Genomic DNA, 17978 nt, shown 5'->3' on the forward strand with positions numbered 1-17978 from the left:
AGGAGTTTCCTGATCCTAGCTTATCATCCCCTTTTTGCACACTTTGCCACCTGGTGCTGTCTCTTCACAGTTTCTCTAAATCTAAAGTCTTACAGAATAATGGGTCATCTCTGCCTTAGACTTTCAGATGCACAAATGGAATAAACTCTGGCAGAGGCTTCAAAACCCACAATGATATTAGAAATTTTCTGGGAAAATAATACCATCAGAACTACAAAAGCAGGAGGAACTCTTTGGTAAAACTGAGAAGAAAATACTGGTGAAGAAGTGAATTCCAATTGATGAGCCTGAAACCCATAGGAAAAGCCCAAAAGGATGACATAGTAGGTAAACAAATCCACAAGCCCAGCCAGCTTTCCACCAAATGAAGACAGTCTCATCTCTGCATAGGTTTTCAAGTGTGTGTCTCTTATTCTCACTCATAAAATATAAATTCATTTAAATGCAGTGCTGAATTTGTCATATCATTTTAAAATGGGGGCCTATGACTTTTTTAACTTTATAAACCAGGTGTGTACACTTCATAGGGATAAAAACCAGTGGTACTGAGGAGAGATCTTTGCCTATGAAGCAGAACAACCTAGATTTAAGGACTAACCCTGCTAATTGTAAGCTTAAAGCACCATAAATTCAAGCACTCAAAGTCAATAGACAAATGGATAAAGAAGATACAGTATATATACACAGTGAAACATTACTCAGTCAATAAAAAGAATGAAATTCTGCCACTGCAACAATGTGGATGGACCTAGAGAATATTGTGCTCAGTGAAATTAGTCAAACAGAAAACCACAAAAACATTTGATATTACTTATATGTGGAATCTAAAAATTAACAAATGAATATATATAGCAAAACAGAAAGACTCACAGATACAGAAAACAAATTAGTGGTTATCAGAGGGGAATAAGAAGAGGAGGGGGCAAGATATGGGTATGTGATTGAGAGAAACAAACTGCTATGTATAAAATAGAGAAGCAACAAGGATATATTGTATAGCAGTGGGAATTATTGTCATCACCCTATAACAAAATTTAAAAGAGTACAATCTATTAAAAACACTGAATCACTACACTATACACCTGAAACTAGTATGATATTGTAAAACAACAATACTTCAATAAAGAACGGTGAAGTTTAAAAATAAATAAAGTCAGTCTACTGAATGCCTTTAAGGGGCCTGAGACCTGAGCTGGGACCAGGAGGGTGAAATAGCAGTCCCTTCACCCTCTTTTCTGAGCCTCTGTTTTCTCACCTATAAAGTAAGAGAAATAATAGCAGTTCTCCTTACAAGGCTATTGTGAGCATCCAAAGAGAGAAACCAAGAAAATAAATGTACTATAATATCTGTGAAAGTGTTTTGTAAAGTCTAGAGAGCTAGAAACATAAGATGATGAAGACAACCCAAGGAGAGAAAAACTCTTCATGTTTTGCCAGTGGCTTTCCTATAACTATTGACCATGCACCCCAATGAACTTATCAAATGCTAGCATTCTCTTCTTTAATGCCAGATTATATTCATTGTATTTATATTTTGAAATGTACTTTTCCATCCTTTCCCTCCTCCTCCCACTTTGCTGTATTCTGTAAATTGTAACATTCTTTAATATCAATATGGCACTACAACATCAGATTATACAAACCATTAAGTAAAGCATCAATATAAGATTCAAAGCAAGAATTGCCTGAGGGCTCACAGCTTGCAATTCATAAGCCCATGTATATACAAGGCCCATCTGTGGGGGATATTTTAAACAGTAAGTCACATGAGTTAGAACTGATGGAGATCTCACCTAGGCCCTGGTAAACTCCAGGAGTTAATGAGAGAAGACTGTTCTTCCTCTTCACTCATAGGTGGAGGCCCTAGTGCCATCTCATGTCTGGGAAAGAGTGGTTTATGGAAGTGGACCCATTACTCCTGGAACTGAAACCTTCCCCAGTTCAAGTCTTTCGGAAGAATATTGGGTCTCATGTATTTTTACCTCTCCTCTGATTTCATGTTATATGTACTAATTGGTGGATTTGGTCTTTATATCTAATCTAGTCAATAGGAGACATTCACTTAGAGTCTGTTAAATACCAGACAGCGCACAAAGCACTATGGAGAAATGCAGAACACAAAATATGACCCCAGCTTTGCAGGTGTGTTGCTGCTGCTGCTGAGTCGCTTCAGTCGTGTCCGACTCTGTGTGACCCCATAGACGGCAGCCCACCAGGCTCCCCCGTCCCTGGGATTCTCCAGGCAAGAACACTGGAGTGGGTTGCCATTTCCTTCTCCAGTGCATGAAAGTGAAAAGTGAAAGTGAAGTCGCTCAGTCGTGTCCAACTCTAAGCGACCCCATGGACTGCAGCCCACCAGGCTCCTCCATCCATGGGATTTTCCAGGCAAGAGTACTGGAGTGGGGTAGAAGGAAGTAAAACCAGCATTTATTCGCAGGCAGCAAGTGTCATTTCAGATTCTCCAACCAATGGCACCTTGAAGTGAGGCAACTGAGGCTTAGAGAAATAAAATTTCCAATATCACACAGGTAGCAAGTGTCTGAGCTAAGTTTATCCAAGGTCTACCGTGTTCTAATGTTGCTGGAGCTGAAGCTCCAATACTTTGGCTACATGATGTGAAGAGTTGACTCATTGGAAAAGACCCTGATTTGGGGAAAGATTGAAGGCAGGAGAAGGGGACAGCAAAGGATGAGATGGTTAGATAGCATCACTGACTCAATGGATATAAATTCGAGAAAGTCTGAGAGATAGTGAAGGACAGAGGAGCCTGGTGGGCTACAGTCCATGGAGTCACAAAGGGTCAGACGTGACTTAGCGACTGAAAAACAACAAATGAATAAGTACTAGAAACTTTTAGCACCCATGAAGGTGGCACTAGTGGTAAAGGACCTGTCTGCCAGTGCAGGAGATATAAGAGACATGGGTTTGATCCCTGGGTCGAGAAGATCCCCTGCAGGAGGACAGGGCAACCCATTTCAGTATTCTTGCATGGAGAATCCCATAGGCAAAGAAGCTTCGTGGGCTGCACTCCAGTCCTTCGCAAAGAGTCGGACACTACTGAAGCGATTTAACACACACTAGAAACTTTACACCGGAGAAGGCGATGGCACCCCACTCCAGTACTCTTGCCTGGAAAATCCCATGGATGGAGGAGCCTGGTAGGCTGCAGTCCATGGGGTCGCTACAAATCGGACACGACTGAGTGACTTCACGTTCACTTTTCACTTTCATGCATTGGAGAAGGAAATGGCAACCCACTCCAGTGTTCTTGCCTGGAGAATCCCAGGGAGGGGTGAGCCTGGTGGGCTGCCGTCTATGGGGTCGCACAGAGTCGGACACGACTGAAGCGACTCAGCAGCAGCAGCAGCAGAAACTTTACACATTGAGTGTCTAAAGTACTAGGAGCTCGATGGGCCCTGGCAGATTCTAAGGCAGGTCAAATGATACAACCTGAGAAGCAAAGAAGGTGGATGCCGGTCAGAGAAAAAAAAAAAAAAACTTGTGCTGGACCAAGAGAAACAGAACTGTGGGTAGTTAAAACTTCTAATTAGAATAAAAGCTCTAATCCCAGCATACTTTTTGTCCTCTATATTAAGATGCTTCATCTTTATGGCGATAGGAAGAGTAAAAAAAACTATGGGAACTTTGTAAATTACCAAAATGTTCACAGACCTATCTTCCAGACAGATATAAAGGCACGCTGCTTCACTGGTTAGAATATTGCCAAGTTCATTACGCTCAGCATTCATTAAATATCCCTTTCCTCATAGTGCTCTCTTAAACAAGGTGAATGGAATCGTTTTTCTCCTGATATTTGGTGTTGGTTCCAGTGACATAAGTGGGTAAGAGGATTTGCAGAGGAAAAGTGAATACACTTGGCAACGTTTTCAAACATTTGTTTGGATTTTGTTTTCTAGGAGATGTACGACTGAGGGGTCAGACGGGGGTTCCTGCTGAACGCCGCGGCTCCTACCCATTCATCGACTTCCGCCTCCTTAACAGTGAGTAATCAAGTGTACCTGGAAAGGAACAAACGTTTCCTTTAAAAAAAAATTTTTCTCACTTCCCTCTGAACTTCAAAACCCTCGGAGGTCTGCTTTCCTTCCTCTGTGTCTCCCCTCCCAATTGCAAATTAACCCTTGGTCTTTAGATTTCCTTCGTAGTGAAGTCATTCAGCCCAGCCCTACCTCTCAGAGCTTGGGCGACAGTGGGGTGTCCAATGAAGTCATGTCAGCTTGAAAAATGTAAATCTTCAAAACAGTGAAGCCGTATACAAGGAAATGATTCCTTTCACTACCCAGGACATTCTCTCCACCTTCAGCCAGGACTAGACCAGATGAGATTCTATTTTATTTTAAAAACTCCACAGGGAAACCTATTCTACCACTGCCCTTAGTAACCATCCATTATCTAATTTCCCTTCTTTATCTAATCTAAGTCTCTGAGGTCTGTTCTTGCATTCCTGGTAGAACTCTTCACCATGGCAAAGTCCTTTCAGTCTATACTTGCTGCTTCCTCCATTATGACTACTTAAGAAGTTCATTTATTGCTGCCTTTCCACTTTTATTTTATTCCTCTTTTGGAGATTTGCTCAACCTCCGGTTCATAATTCTCTTAATCTCAGGTTCCTCTGGAAACCCAAACCAGTAACAGCCTCCACTCCAGTTTTGTGTCTTTTATTACAATCATCCTTCACTTGGGACTTGGGAGTAGGGAATGAAGAAAAATGAATATATTTCACAACTTACTCCAAGGTTTTCAGTATTTGGTTCTCATATCACTTCACATCCATAAATTTCAAAGTGCTGGGTTGTACCCACAAAGTATTACTTTTCTTTGGCATAAACAAGTTTAACTCAAGATGTAATTTGATTTATCTTGACCCCTGAAAATTACTAGAAGAAACTGGAACTTGCTATTTCTGATCCTTAGATCCTCCCCAGATCAATGAAGGATGGACAGGAGTGTATTTCTCCTGGCTTGTTCCCCTCCAATATCAGTGTGCAATATCTGTTTTTGCAGTTCTTTCAGAGACACAGAGATTTGGAGTAACTCTTTTCATACTAGAGACAACCTCCTTCACCCATTCCCCCAAAATTTCATTTTAGAGGATAGGATCCAAGTCACTAGACTAATGCAATTTTGGTCAATGAGGAGCTCCGACAGTGTCTCTTGTTGCTGTTGTGTCTGACTCTTTGCAACCCCATGGACTGTAGTCTCCAGGTTCCTCTGTTCATGGGATTTCCCAGCCAAGAATACTGGAGTGGGTTGCCATTTCCTCCTCCAAGGGATCTTCCTGACCCAGGGATCAAACCCACATCTTCTGCTTTGGCAGGCAGATTCTTTACTGCTGAGCCACCAGGAAAGCCAACAGTGTCTCTTAACCCCTCCTTATAACCCTGGATGGGTTGTTCCAGCTAACCATGGAAGTTACTCCTTGAGACAGCCTCTAACCTGTATGGATTTCCAGGTCCCAGGCATATGGCTTCACCAAGGAGTGTGGGGATGAGCAAGGGCCTAATTTACTGTCCCATGTAGACCAGGACCCTCAACAGCACCACATACTGAGGGTTCAGTTCAGTTCAGTTCAGTCGCTCAGTTGTGTCCAACTCTTTGTGACCCCATGAATCGCAGCACGCCAGGCCTCCCTGTCCAACACTAACTCCTAGAGTTCACTCAAACTCATATCCATCGAGTCAATGATGCCATCCAGCCATCTCATCCTCTTTCGTCCCCTTCTCCTCCTGCCCCCAATCCCTCCCAGCATCAAAGTCTTTTCCAATGAGTCAACTCTTCACATGAGGCAGCCAAAGTACTGGAGTTTCAGCTTTAGCATCATTCCTTCTGATGAACACCCAGGGCTGATCTTCTTTAGAATGGACTGGTTGTATCTCCTTGCAGTCCAAGGGACTCTCAGAACTCTTCTCCAACACCACAGTTCAAAAGCATCAATTCTTCGGCACTCAGCTTTCTTCACAGTCCAACTCTCACATCTATACATGACCACTGGAAAAACCATAGCCTTGACTAGATGGACCTTTGTTGGCAAAGTAATGTCTCTGCTTTTCAATGTGCTATCTAGGTTGGTCATAACTTTCCTTCCAAGGAGTAAGCGTCTTTTAATTTCATGGCTGCAACCACCATCTGCAGTGATTTTGGAGCCCAGAAAAATAAAGTCTGACACTGCTTCCACTGTTTCCCCATCTATTTCCCATGAAGTGATGAGACCAGATACCATGATCTTCGTTTTCTGAATGTTGAGCTTTAAGCCAACTTTTTCACTCTCTTCTTTCACTTTCATCAAGAGGCTTTTTAGTTCCTCTTCACTTTCTGCCATAAGGGTGGTGTCATCTGCATATCTGAGGTTATTGATATTTCTCCCGGCAATCTTGATTCCAGATTGTGCTTCTTCCAGCCCAGCGTTTCTCATGATGTACTCTGCATAGAAGTTAAATAAGCAGGGTGACAATATACAGCCTTGACATACTCCTCTTCCTATTTGGAACCAGTCTGTTGTTCCATGTCCAGTTCTAACTGTTGCTTCCTGACCTGCATACAGGTTTCTCAAGAGGCAGGTCAGGTGGTCTGGTATTCCCATCTCTTTCAGAATTTTTTCACAGTTTATTGTGATCCACACAGTCAAAGGCTTTGGCATAGTCAGTAAAGCAGAAATAGATATTTTTCTGGAACTCTCTTGCTTTTTCGATGATCCAGCAGATGTTGGCAATTTGATCTCTGGTTGCTCTGCCTTTTCTAAAACCAGATAGAGGCAGAAAATAACCAAAAAGCCTCTTTTCAGTAGTAAATGAGATGTTATGTCATGGGTTCTAATATACAGGATGAACAAATTAGGAAAATAGGAGACATTTCCCCCTATAATTCCAAGGTTCAAAATGATAAACTCTTTTTAAAAATTTATTTATCCTAGTATTAATGAGCAATATCAACTGCTAATAACGGTTATCTTTGCAGGTGGAACTATGGAATATTTAACTGTCTACATCTTAGGCTTCTGTAACACTTGGATTTTTCAATATATTGTTTTACTTTTTAAGCTGAAAAAATTGGAAAGTGGAAAAAATTTCAACAGAAAGTCAATGTAGATAATATTTCAGTGTTATATTATTCACAATATAATAGATCATCTGTAACCAGGTGCTTTCCTGTCTTCCCTCAGCTGCAGATCTGCCAGGATCTTCCTGGCACCTAGACCCAGTCTTAGCCTCCTCCCCCTGACCCAGGTTGCTCTCTGTTCTCCATCCCCATTTCACCTCGCCTGTTGCTCATGACCTCCCATCCACTGAGTGACAGCGTTGGGCATCCATCTTATAATTCCCTTTCTCATCTGTTTGCACTCTACTCTGATAACCCTTTCACTCATGCCTCTTTATCAGTAACATATGCTAAGGCAATATTAATTTGCCTTTGCTGTACTTTGTTTTATAAGTTATCTCGATTTTTTTCCTAGATACAAAAAGCCTCATCCCTACATAGACTACAAGATCCTAAATGATATTCTCTTGGTAGTTGTTGACCTTTTAGTAGCTCCTGTTGACTTACTGAATAAAGGGTCTCCTCAAAAAGATAATATTAAATAATTATAAATGTCAATCATCCTCTTCATTTAACTGAGCAGCTCAGATAGAACTGAAGACCTCTGAGACTTTTCCTTATTTGTGATACTAGCCATTCCATTGCCTAGAACCAGTGACATTATTGCTCTCACTCTCCACAGTTTCCTTGGTCTACAACTAAAGCAGCTTGTCACTAAGTAGCAGCAGATGTGGCTATCTGTGTCATATAGAGTCACATAAGATATATGTGTCATATTTCCTACTGCCTTATAGTATGCAATCTACTTAATTCTCTTTGATCCCATCCTTGTCCATGTTGTGGTATGCCTGAGTTGTTAGTGTCTGCTTTCCACCTAAAGGGAAACATTTTAAATATAACTTTATAAAAAATGTAAAATAAACCCCTAAGAATATTTTGGGACTTCCTCCAAAAACTTTTAGTTTTACCAGCTGATTCCAATTCTACACCATAAGTACCAAATTCAAGTGATTTTTTTAATGTAATTTACCTTAATTTTGAGTCAAATTTTCCAAGAATAGGCACAGACCCATTTTCCTCCAGTGCCTCCAGTTCTGTAAACTCTCCCAAAAATCTCATCTAGGACTTAAAAAAAAAAAAATAGAGGTAAAACTGTACCACCATAACCTCTCTTCCCTGTCTGCATCCCTGCAGCCTTCCTCCTACAAGACTTCATGAGAACCACATGGCTGCCATTCTCTGTCCAGCGTGTCCATGACAGCTTACCCTCCACCACCCACCTCAGCTATGCCTAGAATGGCTGAGACATGCATAAGCAAAAACATGCACTAAATAGTAAGATCCATGTACTTCTCCCATTAGCCACAACCCCAGCCTGTCACAATAGGACAGGAGACATCAGAACTCATATCTAAAACAACTGCCCTTTGATCAGAACACAGCTTCTAGGTATTAAAACAGAACTAGAACAGAGATGGGCAAACAGTAGCTAATGCACCAAATCTGTGTCACTGTTTTGTCAACAACATTTTACTGGAATACAGCCATGCCCATCCGTTTATATGTTGTCTACAGCTACTTTCACCCTACAATGGCAGAGCAGTTGTAACAAAGACCATGACTCCTTACAGAAAAAAAAGTTACCAACCTTTAAATTAGATTTTTTAATTGAGGGAAAGGAGTTTATGATATCTCTATAGATAAATTCAATCCAGCCTATTCTCCTTTGTTAACATTTTTTTCTTTTCATTCCCCAGTGCCATGACTTTAAGAATGGACTCACGTTAACCAAATTTACATGCAGTAGGAGGATAAGCCAAAGTGAAACTATCTTGCTGGGAGTTTCATATCCAGATTTTAAACTCCACAATTATAATTTCTAAATGCACAAATGTTCTTCTTCAAGAGGTGCTCCTTTCCCCATATTCTTTGAGGGTAGAGTACTATGGTAATCATGTACCTGTCATCTCTGTATAAGGTGACAATATATACCTGCTTTGCCTGCAATAGCCCTAATTTGTACCTGTTATCTAGGCATACTTATTTATAATGCTACCTTTCAGATACCATAATATCCAGGCTTGGACAATAAATTACAATGCCAATGGATTATATGGTTTTTCCTACAAAAAGAGAACTCCAAGCCAGCACCCCTCCTATGTTACCTGCAATCTGAGAATAAAGATCAGAAAATTTTCCTCATAAGAAATTCACCCAGATCAATAGATATGTGAGATAAAATTACTTGTTAATAGCCAATTTCATTTCCTGTTTATATTTTATACCAATTAGAAAAGAGGCATCTATATGAATTTCTTGAAGCTACTCTGGATCAGTAGCAGGAAACTGGTTTCAGCACCATTGTGTGGGAATCCGGAATCATAGACTTTTTAAAAGACTCCTCTTTACATCTAAGTATGGAGGGACAGAACGGAATGAGAAAAAGGGTGACAATGATTTTTATTCCACTTGCGGTTCTAAAACAGAGGACTGAAAGGAAGCGGGAGGGAAAGGAATGTAATTTCTCACATTATCCCCAGGCTGATTTCCAACATACTAATTTCATTTACTGACTTTGTTTGGGGGAAAACAAGAGAGGAGAAAATGTAGAGACGAGTGTTCAGAGAGACAGGTGGCCACAGAGGTGAGCGTCGCAGAAGCAATTACAGTTTTATGCAGAGCAGGTGGCTGCTGCGACCCCTGTTGCATCTCTGTCTCCTGGCTTAATATAATCAGGAGCCTGAATAGATAATAACTAGGTGGAGATGTTCCCGTGGCAACCATTTCGAAGCAACACGATGTGATTTCCATGTGGGCTCAGCAAAGGAAGTGACATACAAAGCAAACATGCCCAGTGACTGTGGAGCTGGAGGGGAAGAAGGGGCATCAGCTGGAGGTTTTAGGACACTAGCTATCAGTTGCCACAGAGAACGTGGATCTCCAGACCTGCCCTGGGGCTGTGTAATAGTAGGTTAATTGGCTAATTGGCTTTTCCTGTCAGTTAGTTTGTTAATCTTGATATTTAAAGTTATATTCCTCTAGACCTGCCTCTCCACACAGGGCAATTTTAGCTGTATAAGCATGAGGTAATTTTAGCAGAGCTACCAAAATATTTTCCTTTGATTATAATTTCCAAAATAGAATATTTGCAAACATGTTTATATTAACCTTTATAAGTGACCCAGAGACCCAAATGCTTTATCAAAATCTTCCATCTAAACATATTACACCCTGCAGAAATATAAAATACATTCACATAAGGACCATCAACCAAAAGCCACCCTGCATTTTACAAATCTGGTGCTAAATGATATCCCCATCTAAAAGAGGGGGGGTCAGTTTGATTATAAACTCCATTTTCTAAGAGACTTCCTAGCAGATGGTGACAGCCTTTCAGTAAACTTCTGAAAGATAACTTTTTTCCCTTTTTTGTTTTTTGTTTTTTGTTTTTTAACTTGAATCTGCCTGCGATGTGGGAATACTGGGTTCGATCCCTGGTTTGGGAAGAACCCCTGGAAGAGGGCAGGACAGCCCACTCCAGTATTCTTCCCTGGAGAATCCCACAGACAGAGGAGCCTGGCAAGCCACAGACCATGGGGTCGCAAAGAGTGAGACACGACTGAGCGACTAAGCAGAGCACAGCACGTGGTTGAGTTACAATGTGTTAGTTTCAGGTGTACAGCGCAGCAACTCAGCTATATATATTTTTTCCTTCAGCTTCTCTACCCTCAGAGGTTGTTACAAAATATTGAGTATAGTTCCCTGTGCTATACAGAAGGTTCTTGTTGGAGATCTCTATATATGCATACCTGCTCAGTTGCGTCCAACTCTTTGCAACCCTATACACTATAGCCTGCCAGTCTCTTCTGTCCATGGAATTTTCCAGGCAAGAATACTGGAGCAGGTTGCCATTTCCTCCTCCAGGGGATCTTCTGGACCCAAGGATGGAACCCATGTCTCTTATGTCTCCTGCATTGGTGTGCAGATTCTTTACCCGTGAATCCCATGAACGGAGGAGCCTGGTGGGGTACAGTCCATGGGGTCACAAAGGGTCAGACACGGCTAAGGGGCTAAGCACACATGTGCATAGTGATTTTAACCAACAATACTGTATTATATACTTCAAAATTGCCAAGAGACTAGGTCTTAACTCATCGCCGCAAAAAAAGAAATGATACCTAGGTGAAGGAATAGAGGTGTTAGCTATCACTGTGGTAGTAATCATATTGTAACATATAAAGGTATCAAATCAGCATGTTGTACACCTTAAACTTACACAATGCTCTATGCTGTTATGTCTCAATTTTCTAAAAATAACAGAAAATTTAAAAAAATGAAAAATAGGAACTTCCCTGGCAGTCCAGTGGTTAAAACTCCATGCTTCCACTGCAAGGGGCACAGGTTCGATCCCTGGTTGGGAAACAGTCATTCCAAATGCCACATGGCAGCCAAAAAAATTAAAAACAGAGAATAAAATAGAAACATTCTTTTAAAAAGTGTTACTGTGATTTGAAAGAAGTCATGCTCAGAGCATGATATCCCACCAGTCCCAAACCCCAGCCCCGAGCTCTCTGAACAGAGTAGGAAGGCACTAGTTGGGACCAATTCAGACTTTTCCAATGCCAAGGTAACGCCCCACAATTTCAAAGTTCAATATTTGCCTTCCTCTGGAAGAAAGGCAAGGCGCTGGTTGCGGTTGTGGTGCCTGCTGACTCACCTGGAACATACTCCACGAGGGACACTCAGGGTTTCTGGCTGCAGACTCCTAGCACTTCAGATGCGGAAGGGCCAGACCCATAAGATGGTTAGCCACCGAAATGCCAACTGCATCTCAGAAGACAGAGTTGATGGTGTCCGCCTTGTTTCCCTCGTTCCCTGTCACTATTCATCACTGGCCATCAGTAGATTGCCTCCTAGGGTAAGCAGTGTGCCAGGCACCAAAGATACGAAGATACAGGAGACATAGCCACTGGCTTCAGAGAATTTACAGAGACATAAAAGTGAAAGTGAAAGTCACTCAGTCGTGTTTGACTCTTTGCGACACCATGGACTGCGTGGAATTCTCCAGGCCAGAATACTGGAGTGGGTAGCATTTCCCTTCTCCAGGGGATCTTCCCGACCCAGGCAGTCGGATTCTTTACCAGCTGAGCTATCAAGGAAGTCCTTTTACAGAGATATAAACAAGTACATTTTGATGTGATATAATACATCTAATAATAATACATGAGTATAGAATAAAAGTGAGCTTCCCAGGTGGCTTAGTGGTAAAGAATCTGCCTGCCAATGCAGGAGACTCAAGAGACAAGGATTCGATCCTTGGGTCGGGAAGGTCCCCTAGAGAAGGAAATGGCAATTCACTCCAGTATTCTTGCCTGGAAAATCCCATGGACAATGGAGCCTGGAGGGCTACAGTCCACGGGGTTGCAAAAAGTTGGACACGACTGACGTGTAAACAAGATTCTGAGGAGAGAGGAATAAACTTTGGGGAAGTGAGAGAAAGGAAGAATCAGCTCTGTTTGGGGAAATGAGAGAAGGCTTTCTGGAGGATCTAAAACCTGAGTAACTCTGAAGCCATAATGATGTGAAGGAAGGCTACACACAGAGGCCAGGGTTTAGGGCTTCAGGACCTAAGGAACCAGGAAAGAGTCATCACCCAGTCTACTCAACTGGATATACATGTTATTGGAGGATGAGGTATTCAAGGAGGATCCATGCATTATCCCTGACTGTCTGGGGAAAGCTATACTGAAAAAGAAACACTTTTCACCATCTAAAGCTAGAACTGAAAATAGCCCTTGCCTTCTATTAACCTGGCCAACATCATTTAACAAATTTATTTTTTATCTGAGTGATAAAAAACAGAAAATTGAATCCATGAGCCCAGTGTTTCCTCTGGGCTATTATCCATTCATTCAGCAAACACTCATTTTACGCCAATCAGGCCATGAGGCCAGGGTGCCCTGAACCACACCAGTAACCACAGGGCTGAAACCACCTTTTACATGATGGCTAGCTCCTGTCTCAGACGACAATGGACCAAAGTCTGCCAGATTCATTGAACACAGATATCTTAATAATTCCTTTCTAGCCCACAAGGACGGTGGGGTGGCAGGGTGGCACCTAGAGTATCTATCCCTGGGCTGAAGATTCTGAGTGTTTAAAAGAAACCTTTAGATATATCCCTTTACCCTCAAAGACCCAACAACATTACTAGATGGCTAAGACAGATACACATTAAGCCAAAGACCATACAAGGCCATAAATGAATTAGTTCTCAAATAATTGACATGGACAGCAAATCAAAGACAAGAGAAGGCAAAGATTACTGATGTGCCCTGAGCAGGAGAAGAGGGCTTTATGGTCTTGTGCTGAAATCTAAAAGATAAGGTGGAGTGTTGGCTGGTTCAGAAATTGCCAATTTCTGGTGAAACTAGACTGACACATGGGAGACATTAAGTCATTGAGTAGGAAGAAGGGCCCAAAAGTAGTAAAGTGTGTTGACTAGAGAGAAAATGGAAAGGCTTGGAATGCCAAGATCAAGAATTTGAACTTGATTCATTAAGGAAAGAGAATTGCTGGAGAATTGTAAGAAAAATGTGGATAAAACAGTGTTTCAGGAAATTGACTCACATCCATATATTAGGAGGAACAATCCCAATGAATCAAAAGAAATATAGTCAGGTGGCAAACAATGATGGCAGTAGAAATGAAGGTATAAATCCAGAGATGACATGGAGAAAAGGAGATAAAACATGCTGATACTGAAGACCAGGCCTTCCAGGGATTGGTCTGGTCATCTGAAACACCAGAGGTGAAGTCATTGGTGAGGAAAGTGGGCAGTGATGGGGGAAAGATGGTGAGCTCAGTTGGGACACGTTGTTTGCAGAATAGTCCAAGTGGAAATATTCGATGCAAAGCTGGAAATAAGGGCCTGCAGTGCAGGGGAGAGAGGCCTGTCTTGGACGCTCCACTTGGGAATCACATCCCTCCACGAGCCATATGGCCAGAACAGGTATCACAAAATCAACTACTTTGTTCAGATGCTCCTAGAGTGTCCGTTTATAATATTCTTGATTTAGCAAAGCATAAGACGGTGGATGATAAAGCCCACAAGGAAAGAAGTTTCACCAGCAATTTTTTTTTCCTCTGTGAGAAACAATTTAGACACCTCAGTTCAGATACCTGCCCCCTGTTCCTCCCTCCCCTCAAGGATTCTGTTTGGTACAAACATGGCTCCCTGTGTCAGAGCCCAGAGGGTTTGCTAACTCACCTGAAAAGAGCACAGAGAAATGGTAATTTTCTACTGCAGCATTTCCTTGAGTAAAACCCTAACCCACCAGGAGTATTTCTGGCGTAAAGTGGCGTCTTTGGATTTCTGGAGATAGTAAAATATAGAGGGAAGTAGGAGCAAGTCAAGTTTCTTTTGACCGAAGTTTCCCTCTGAGTCACTGAGCTAGAATGACTTGTTTGTTAAATAACATTAAATTCAACCTCCTACCCAGAAGCAGGCACAGGCGATCTCTTGTGACTTCATTAGTAAACAAAATGAGGGGTTATGTCCTCTGATTACCAGTCTACCCTCGGAGTTTCAGAAGCTCGGAAAGACTCAGCATGATCCCCATTGAACTACATATATGGGAAAATAGAGTGTTTCCATACTTAAAATCTTTTGTGTTTCCAAACTGAGATCTCAGGGTTAACACACAAGATCAAGATCTTGTTTTCTTTCTAACTAGCAAACTAAATTGCCTTGGGGCACCTGGGTGGTTTATTACTGATAAGTAACCTTAGGAGAGAGGGCAGTGAAACCCATGCCTGAGAAAAGTGGCAGCAATTACAAAGGAAAGTCCCAGGGGAAGGTGCCCAGTGTCACTGCACCTAACAACGGCCACCACAACAACATTAACCTGGGAGGTGCTTAATCCCCGGCCCAGGAAGCAGGCTCTGGAGCCATCTCATGCAAGGTTCCCCAAGGCTACAGTCTCCCCAAGGTCGAGAAGCGCAGGAGGGCTGCTGTAAGCATAGAAATAAGAGGTCTTCACACTCTTGCAGGCTGCTTCTTTGTAGGGTCTACTGTGGCTGCCCGCCAGAGCCCCATGCACACTGAACCGTGGTCAACAGGAGAGACTGATGGAAAGACAATGAACTTTCAAGTCAGACCCGAGTTTAAATCTTACATCTCTTGTGAGCCTGGGAGAGGTACCCAAACTACTTAATGTCCACACAGGTGGAAGGACATTGTAACACTAGCTTCACTGGGATGAGGTGAGAGGTACATGAAATCAATGTGTCCAGCAGCCCACCTGGCTCCTAGTAGGTCCACTGTAAATGTAGTCAGAGTTTGGATCTGTCTACTGCCTCTGCCGAGTGCACCCCTATACCCGGGCACCTCCTCTCCTAGGAGACATCTACATTTGTCCCTCGCGACCACAGATGATTGGTTTCAGGAACCCCACGCACGTGGATACCAAAATCAGCGAATGCTCAAATCCCTTACAATATCCACCCTCCTTATCCATGAATGCAGAACCCATGGATGTGGAACCCAAGGATATGGAACCCACGGATAGGGAGAGGGGGTCTGTATTCACTGCTCAAGCCCTCATGCAGTATTATGATCTTTATGAAGACTATTTTGGCCCTCCTAAGAAGCTAATTATTCCTACTTCTGTGCTCCCACCATATCTTCAAGAAAGTATCCATCACACTGTAACTGCAAACACCTTGAACCTGAATCTCCAGATAGTATATTCTCAAAACAAGCTGAGGTGATCTGGTGCAGCAAACCTGGTCCTTCCATGGGTATCTGGAAACCACTGACTTAGGTCAGTTATGCCACACACATATCAAATGATAATATCATCAACAATAATAATAGCTAAGATGCGTGGAACCTTTAGGTTCTAGATACTGTTTTACATGCTTTGCACAGGTTGACTCATTTAATCCCCACAAGATCCCTATGAAGTAGGCGCTACTGTTTAAAATGAGGAAAAAATGAAAATGAAAGTGTTAGTCACTCAGTTGTGTCTGACTCTTTGCAATCCTGTGGACTGTAGCCCACCAGGCTCCTCTGTCCACAGAATTCTTCAGGCAAGCATACTGAAGTGGTAGCCATTCCCTTCTCCAGGGGATTTTCCCAACCCAGGTCTTCTGCATTGCAGGCAGATTCTTTACCATCTGAGCCACCAGGAAACTGAAGATCAAAGAGGAGAAATAGGTCTCCCAGGAAATAACTTGTTAGCCAAAATTCAAACCTCAAAAATACAATGCCAGAGCACAAGTTCTTTATCATACTGAACTATAATTCTTCTTTATATATAATGAATTTTAATATTCAAAGGCAGTCGTGTATGCCAGATAGTACTTTTAAGTGTCAATTACGATATTAAATATTTTTCTTACATTATAATCATTATTTTCTTTTTTATAGTACGTTTAAACAATTCCCTTTTTGTTATGAAACTGCTTCAGTATCATTGAACAAATGTTTCTATAACTTAACCAGAAATTTGTATTTATACACCTAAATAGCTTTGCAACTATTCAACTGTTTTTCAATATTCCTACTGTTCTGGCAGATGGTGCTGAGTGACAAATGGCTCAGTTCATCACCTGACCTTATGTGCTTTGATAAGAAAGAGAAGGGTGTGGTGGTGACAGCTGAGGACACTTGTCAACTGTCCCCAAGAAGGAAATGGAATCACTATTGTGACAAATTTAAGTCAGATTTGAGGCTGCCACCGGTTGCTTTAATTTTTCTCAAGGGGGAGTTGGTTATTTCCTGTCATGCAAACTGCATCATTGAAAGACAGTTTCTGAAAATGCTTATAATACCCTAAGTAAGAAGAAGCAGGATGCAAATTGCATATCTTATAAGAAGGTCTCAGTTGTGTTTTTAAAAACACACCAGAATCTTAACAGGGATTATTTCTAGACGATTATTATTTTCCTTTTTCTGTTGTTATGTCACAAGCATGTATTCCTTTCATATTCAAGGGAAAAAAAATTATTGAAAAAAAAATGTTGACCAGAAATAGAGCATGTACCTTTTTTTCCTAAATAAAGTACTATCAGGATGCAGAAAATGAAGTGGCTCCCGTCGTGGTCTAGAAAACATTATTTGCTAGGCTTCCTTGGAAATCTGATTGGAAGTTGTGAGATTGGGTGATTATGGAAGCCATGTGTGGTACTTTGCAGTGATGGCTTGTCCTTTAAAAAGGAAGTTTATTCCAAAGAACATGAAACCAAACTTCGAATTCACATTTAAATAGCACTTTGCATATATAAGCTTTTAAATGAAGGCACTCGAGAGATCTTTCAGCCCCTTTTCTCAGTTTTACAAGCAAAAAGCCAGCAGACAAAAAAAGAGAGGCCCAGTGACTCATTCCATGATAATCAAAGAGTTAAGATCCAGGATTCAGGCCTTTTGACATTGTTTTTCCATGCAGTCACACAGACTTTGCTTATTTAAACATTCCCTTAAAGATATAAAACAAATTTTACCATTTGCAATGAGACAAAAAATTAAAGCTTCCCCGTGAAGGTAGTGGGACCCAGCTGCCTTGGTTTGGGTTCTAGCAGTAGCAACTGCCCAGACCTCTCTGTTCTCCAACTTCCTGGGCTGGAAAAGGATTGAAGAGCGCAGACCTCATAGGGTTATTGTGAAAGGTAATGAGTAAATGTGTGTAAAGCACTCGCACAGTACCCATCACAGGACAGACCCTCAATAAAAGTAGGCTTTTATTATTGCTGTTATTCATATTCCTATTTCTCTGTGACCACATGTAGAAATGCTTGAGAAGAATCTGTAATACATAAACACATTGACGTATATTGAAGAGAGTGATTTATTAACCCTTTACAGTTTTTCATTCTTTTACATATTTGTTCTTTTTTTCTAATTGCAATTTCTTTCATTTCTA

The 17978-nt window shown here is 41.6% G+C and overlaps 1 protein-coding gene across 3 annotated transcripts in view; it reads left to right on the forward strand.

Annotated features, from left to right (window-relative positions):
• PDE7B (phosphodiesterase 7B) overlaps positions 1-17978 on the forward strand; it is a 360318-nt gene that overhangs the window by 263084 nt on the left and 79256 nt on the right. For all 3 annotated transcript variants that reach the window (XM_005684794.3, XM_005684795.2, XM_005684793.3), the window contains one exon: positions 3918-4001. In XM_005684794.3, the coding sequence (XP_005684851.1) occupies positions 3918-4001 (84 nt within the window). The remainder of the gene's footprint in view (positions 1-3917; positions 4002-17978) is intronic.

This window comes from Capra hircus, chromosome 9 (assembly GCF_001704415.2).
Source record: "Capra hircus breed San Clemente chromosome 9, ASM170441v1, whole genome shotgun sequence".
NCBI classification, from domain to species: domain Eukaryota; kingdom Metazoa; phylum Chordata; class Mammalia; order Artiodactyla; family Bovidae; genus Capra; species Capra hircus.